Source organism: Sinocyclocheilus anshuiensis, unplaced genomic scaffold (genome assembly GCF_001515605.1).
Source record: "Sinocyclocheilus anshuiensis isolate Anshui unplaced genomic scaffold, SAMN03320099.WGS_v1.1 scaffold1104, whole genome shotgun sequence".
NCBI classification, from domain to species: Eukaryota; Metazoa; Chordata; class Actinopteri; order Cypriniformes; family Cyprinidae; genus Sinocyclocheilus; species Sinocyclocheilus anshuiensis.
In genome coordinates, this window is record NW_015551080.1 from 351,308 (window position 1) to 358,282 (window position 6,975).

The 6,975-nt window shown below is 34.4% G+C and overlaps 1 protein-coding gene across 1 annotated transcript in view; it reads right to left on the reverse strand.

Annotated features, from left to right (window-relative positions):
• The window catches only part of LOC107662500 (protein unc-13 homolog C), a 113,812-nt gene that overhangs the window by 88,724 nt on the left and 18,113 nt on the right, over positions 1 to 6,975 (reverse strand). Inside the window, exons 6-7 of the mRNA XM_016452549.1 lie at positions 6,432 to 6,500; positions 2,018 to 2,107 (exon numbers count right to left, since the gene is read on the reverse strand). Coding sequence (XP_016308035.1) covers positions 2,018 to 2,107; positions 6,432 to 6,500 — 159 coding nt within the window. The remainder of the gene's footprint in view (positions 1 to 2,017; positions 2,108 to 6,431; positions 6,501 to 6,975) is intronic.

A 6,975-nucleotide genomic window follows, 5' to 3' on the forward strand; every position in this document is an offset into this window, starting at 1 on the left:
AAATATTTAACTATATTTTCATAAATATATGTGTAACATTTTCTTAAATATTAATAATACAAGCTGCTTCACTACAGTCCTTGTTTTTAAGAACTGCATTTTTAATGTAGTTTAAAATATATCCAGTGATTCAGACCAACTGAAAAAGTTGCATGATCATTGACCTACATACAGTTCTGCATAAAACATTCCCAATCTGCATCAAAGTCCAAAACACATTCAACACAAATACACAAACGCTTCTCGCTACGTAAGCTTGATTAAGGTCATTACATTCAAGTCATAATGCAATGCAAGTGCACAGTTTATAGGTTATGAGCTAATAATAAAATAAGCGAGTTAATGGCACAGAAAACTTCAAATATCTGTCTGTGTTTGCATAATTGCATACAGTATGTTTGTGGCCAATGGCTGTCAATGTCTATGTTTCTAAGCATGGACTAAATCTGACAAAACTGTGCAAATGAACTGTAATAGCCTGGGAGGAAAAATCAATCACTGTTTATTCTCTGTAGTGGATATGAAGGCTTTTTACAACTCATATTGACCTGCGATTACAACAGTCAGTCATATATTAAAATCAAGCTCAGTGAATTAACAGCAGGGGCCAATCGCAGCTGCGATCTCATCTAGAGGACGTCTACAAAGACAAAACGTCTGGAATATTGCTGTAATATATAGTATAAATATATAAATGCTGTACCCTACAGCAACCTACAACTCAAGAGTAGTGTGGTTTTACAGCACATTTGCTCTGAATATATTTCCCGGCTCCCCAACAGTGAGAAATCAGCGTATTCTTTATGACTTCTCAAAAAAGGCCGTATTCTCTCCCACAGAGCTGAGCTATATGTCAAAGACAGTTATATTGCCATGAGACCCCCAGAACTAGCGGTTCTTGTTATTGTGCTCAAATAAATTTGACTCAAGTGCATATTTCAAGAGCCAAAAGATTTTTTTATTTCATGCAAACAAATGAGAAATCATTGAAACCCAGCAGCACTGGTGAAAAATATTTCATTACTGACTGTAAAGCAGTGCAGCTTTATATTTTCACGGCTGATGAACAATCAGAAAATATATTCACTTTATTGGTGCTCGCTGAAGTGAAACACATCTGAAGTCTCTCAATGCAGGTCTCTTATCAGGAAAGCTGTGATTAACACCCGAGACAATCAACAGCAGATCTCTATCAGAACTCCAATGAAGGAGTCAAATATAGCAGAATTTCACAACCAGGCTCAATTACACAAAACTAGTCAAGAACTCACCAGGGTCATATTTCACCCCAAATTATATAAGCATAAAGAAAATCAAATGGATATTCAGAGATTATATTCATTGTGACATTATTTTCATGACAATTAAGCACAATAGAATTGCTTTATTACCTTACTATAATACATAATGTAAAAATGGAATTGCTGTAATTTAGAAAAAAATAATGATGCTATATTATTACAATTGTAAAGCATTTATACGTCATTATAATTTTTTTAAATGAATTTGTATTGAAAAAACTGACACTGATGATTTCCATGAATGTATTACAGTAATGAGAACTTGGGGGGAAATGTGCTTAATTGTCATGAAAATAATACTAAATAAAATGAAAATAAATAAATAACATTTTAAATTTTCTCTATGCATTAAAGAATTTCTTATTTTCCAGGAGGAGGATTATTTTCTTTCAAAGGAGTTTTATATTAGGACTTTTTTTCTTTCTTTCTTTTTTATTTTTGCTGAATATACTTGACTATTTAATGCAGGAAATTATTGTGGAACCAGGAAAGTCCTTCACACTGAATAACAACTACTATAATGTTCTGACTGCCAATGAATGTCACAAAAAAAGAAAATCATTCATATTTTAACTGAAAGAATTCTCCTTCATGAGATGCATGAGGGGTTTTTATTGTGTGTGAGTCACAGTGCTGAGTCACGCTGCTTTAATTCTAGTTTAAAAGCCAACATAATTGTGTGTGTGTGTGTGTGTGTGTGTGTGAAAGTGTCGTACCTTCATCCTGAAGAAGGTGATGCTTGTCAGCAGGTCGACGGTTGATTTCAAGTCTTGGAGTCTCTCTGGATTTCCAGCAGGGAAGTTATCCTGCAAACAGAATTAACGTCAGATCATCTCTCCATTTCTCTGTCATTTGCAGAGCTGATCTGACAAAGAAGATAAATAGATTAAGATTATAGAGTTGTCTATGGATTTGATGAATATACAGTGGGTACGGAAAGTATTCAGACCCCCTTAAATTTTTCACTCTTTGTTATATTGCAGCCATTTGCTAAAATCATTTAAGTTAATTTTTTTTCCTCATTAATGTACACACAGCACCCCATATTGACAGAAAAACACAGAATGAGACAGATGGAAACCGCACATTAGCTCAGTAGGATGGAATAGATAGGCCTGTATGTTGGCATAACAGGAAAAAAGTTTGAATAACCTACAAAATATGTAGCTTGTACTTTCTAAATTACACAAAGATCAATAAGTCTAAAAAATATAGAATCAATAAGTTATGGCAACTTCTGATTTTCCATGACTTTAATTCATCAATATAATTAACCAATTTCAACTTAATATTTTTAAGTTATACATGACTCAACTAGACAAGATTTTAAAAAATTAGTTGAAATTAGTTGTGCATATATATTTAACAGAAGAAAAGTATTTATATGTATTGTTATAATAAAATAATACATCAATGTGCATTAATATAATGCATGATTATAATGTATTATAACTGATTACAATTATTCAAGAGATCATACAATGCATTATAAGATGCATTACATGGCATTATTAATACTTTAAAACTACTTTTATAATGCATTATATGTAAAGGCTTTAAGTAAAGTGTTATCAAGTCAATTATATTTATAATCAACATAAGATCAATTTGCATTTGAGGAAGTCTGAAATTTCCTCTGAAATATTATAAGAAACATATCTATATGGTGGGTGTTTCACCTGCTAATATTTCAAATGGCCTTTTACTCTGGTTGAGGAGGTTTGGCAGAGATGAATGGATAAAAACATGTCACCATGAGTCATCTTCATTCACCCTGCAGCATTATGTAGCATGCACTATGCAGCAATATTAATAACAGAAACATGTTCCATCATCATGAGCACCAATGACAAAATATATCATGATTTAGCAGCCCGAGCCAAACCAGCAACAGACAGAGAAAATGTGTTGTTGGGCTGTAAAGCTATCAGCCTGCTTGTTCTAGCATGAAGGTACACAGTATATTTACAGGGTGAGAATGAGAGGAATAGCATGCATGTGTGGACGCTGCATACGTGTGCATGTGTGCAAAAGACGCGCTCAGAGAAACAGGTTAGAAAGTGTCACTGAGTTTTGTGTCGGGATGGTTATGTAATAGTTTTGTAAAAGTGAGGAGAGACTCCTGCAGTCTGAGAGACGCTTACGGCACTTTTATCGATGCCAGATTTACAGACGCTGCTTTAATTCTTGGCTGGTGTTTCACCGCAGCTCTCTAATTATTCAGAGCGAGTAATGGAGTGCTGGAGCTGTTTGTCAACAACAGCCACCAAAAACAGAGACTCGTGCAAATCAATTTAGGCTGTTTTCACACTCGCTTTGATTCCACATCCCTCCCTCTGCTGCCGCAGGTCACTTCACACAGTATTTTTGGGTTTGTACCTCCCTGAGTCCTGTTTTCCTTTAATAACATCCTTAAAACAAGATCAATTAAAACATATATATATATATATATTAAAGCAAGATTTTTACAGCCTATTGGCAAATTGTTTTTTCTACATTTAAGCAGAAAATTTAAACATTTAGTGAGGTTTACTAGAAACAAGACACACAAAGAAACGGATTTATTTATTTTACTTATTTATTTGTTTGTCTGTTTACTTACTTTTGTCTTGTTGGACCTGCAGGCTACTTATTAATTAATGTGACACTGAAGACTGGAGTAATAACTGCTAAAAATGTAGCTTTGAATCACAGGAATACTGTATTTTAAAATATATTCAAATAGAAAACATGTCTTTTAAAATGTAATAATATTTCACATTATTACCATTTTTAATGCATTTTTGATCAGTGATTTTGGAAGCAGTTTTTTACGTTTCATTAAATAACTATTTTTACACCTTATTGGCAAATTGTTTTTCTTTAGGTTTAAGAACAAATTTAAAAACATTTAGTGAGATTTACTGGAAAACAAGACGAAAAACAATTATAAATAAAAATAAAAATACTAAATTTATTTATTTATTTTTTGCAGTACATTTGTCTCTTTGGAATCACTGTCAAAACTTTACATGCACAGCACAGCAATTGCATTTGTCTTGCATTGCAAAATATGCAATGAATGCAAGCTTCAATCAGCAGGCAGTTTATTCATATACAAGCATCTTTAAGAAATGCATTATATTATAAATATGATTGGGAGAATGCAGAGATGCAAATTCTATGCCACCAACACAGCTTTACTGTGCAAATAAGGACAGAATATTTTCATAATAATAAACGGCTTGAGTTTACATGAAGTGTCCACCAACGAACTGAACTCAAACAGACTCTGGTCTGCTTCAAACGCTCTAGTGTGAAAGAGCCCTGAGGTGTCTGAAATCAAGCGTGCCAGTAAAGACTTCATATAACATCACTAAAATAACACTTTGCTTCACTCTGAAAGTCTCTATGGCCGTTTGAGGTGACGAATAAGCGTGCAGAAGCTCTTGAGTGATGTGAAATGTCAGAAAAGCAAAGAGATATGAACATATGATTGGGCCTCAGGCAGGTCGATGTGCCGGTAACAGATTGCTCAGGTAAGAAATCATTAAACTGTGAGTGTCAGCAGTGGGTTGGATTCACAGGAGAGAGTTTAGATAAGGAACCTTCAGAACATCTAAAGATCTACACAAGATTTACTGTGTTGTCTACTAGGGTTGTTATAGTCAACTAAAACTGAAACTAAAATTTAAAACATTATTATTGATTTTTTTAGTTATTGCATGAAAAAAAAAATAAAAAAATAAAAAAATAAAAACCTTAACTAAAATTAAAATGATTTCTGAAGGATCGTGTGACACTGAAGACTGGAGTATTGATACTGAAAATTCTGCTTTGCATCACAGGAATAATTTTTTTTTAGTTATTGCATGAAAAAAAAATGTTAAAAAATAAAAAATAAAAACCTTAACTAAAATTAAAATGATTTCTGAAGGATCGTGTGACACTGAAGACTGGAGTATTGATACTGAAAATTCTGGTTTGCATCACAGAAAAAAATACATTTTACTATATATTCAAATAGAAACAGTTATTTTAAATTGTAAAAATATTTCACATTTTTTACTGTATTTTTGAGCAAATAAATGCAGCCTTGTTAAGCAGAAGAGACTTCTAAAACTTAAAAAATCTTAAAGACCTCAAAATTTTGGGATGGTAGTGTATGATATTTGTAAATAAACTTGTTTGATTTCAGACAGATGGATAAAATAAACTGTTGCACTTCAAGTTTAGGCAGTTCTGTGCAATCAATTTTTGGCTATGATAGAGTTGTTGTTTTGAAAGCATGTGGAACGGGGCCAGATTGAGCAGAAAGCGTCTAGTGTTTTCCGGAGTTCTGTGTGATTTCAAGGCGTCTGGAGAAACGTATAATCCTGTACAAGTGGTGAGGAGATGAATCTGCCTGAGGTTTATTGAACACAGACAACACAGCCGCAAGTGGTGGAAATTTATCTAATAAAGCAGAGGCGTTAAAGTGCCCTGGAAGAACAAAACCTGCCTTGGCCAAATCCACACGAGCTGTACGAGAAACCAGACTCACTTTGCTTCAGAATTTCATTACAGTCAAATCCACAGAGCTCAGCAGATCCGGAGTGTATTACTGTCAGGACGTGTTGCCTGGAAGCTGACGGCTGTATAGGAGCAGGTAACAGCCACTGAATTCACTGGATGCCTGCCAGTCGAGTGTGTGTGTGTGTGTGTGTGTGTGTGTGAGCACCCTGTCAATGCTTTCCAGCTCTCACTCTGAGATATAGACAGACCACATGTCTTCGAGAGAGTCATACACGATCTGACTGCAAAAGCGTCCTTCCAGAAGAAACTTCTGTCTGGCTGAGAGGTGTTTCTCTCGTTACGCATTTAGACAAACATTGCAATTAGTATAAAAGCAAGAAGGGCAGTGCGAGTCGAGAACAATCTTTCTCAAATCGTGTGAATAAATAGACCTTCTGTTCTGTGAAGAGCTTGTAAAGCATTTGAATGTCATTGTAAATTAAGGTAGGGGATCACTAAAAGTGATGGAGAGGTTAAATTATCTCTATGGCGATGAATAATAGATGAGTGTTTTTCTTTCTGATATCTCTGAAAGAGAAAATCAATCTGGAGCGGCGGATCATACGTGTGCTGTGCCGTTCTGCTGCTTTAACTCACCCGATACTTGGAGAGGTCGATCCTCAGAGAGTTGTGAAGCTGATCCAAGAGTTTGACGAACTTCTCTCTCTACAAAAGAAACAAAGTCACAAAAACAGATCAGTAAATGAAATGAAATCATTTATATATCATCCATTCATTCTCTCATGCAATCATGCATTCATCATTCTGTTCATTCATCCATCAGCTTGTTCTTCAATGCTTTCATCAATTCATTTAATAATAAATGCCTCTTATCATTCATGCAATCAGCCATCCATGCATCCATTCATTCAATAATCAGTCCATCTAATCAAAAAATCATCTATGGTTTCATGAAAGCATACATCTGTCCATCCAGCTATCTATTTATCAATCAATCCATGCATCGACCATCTGTTTATCTCGTTGTCTACACATTTATCTATCCATCTCTCAATCAATCCATCTGTATATCTGTCCGTCTATCCATTTATCTATTCATCAATCAATCTATCTATCTATCTATCTATCTATCTATCTATCTATCTATCTATCCATCCATCCATCCATCCATCCATCCATC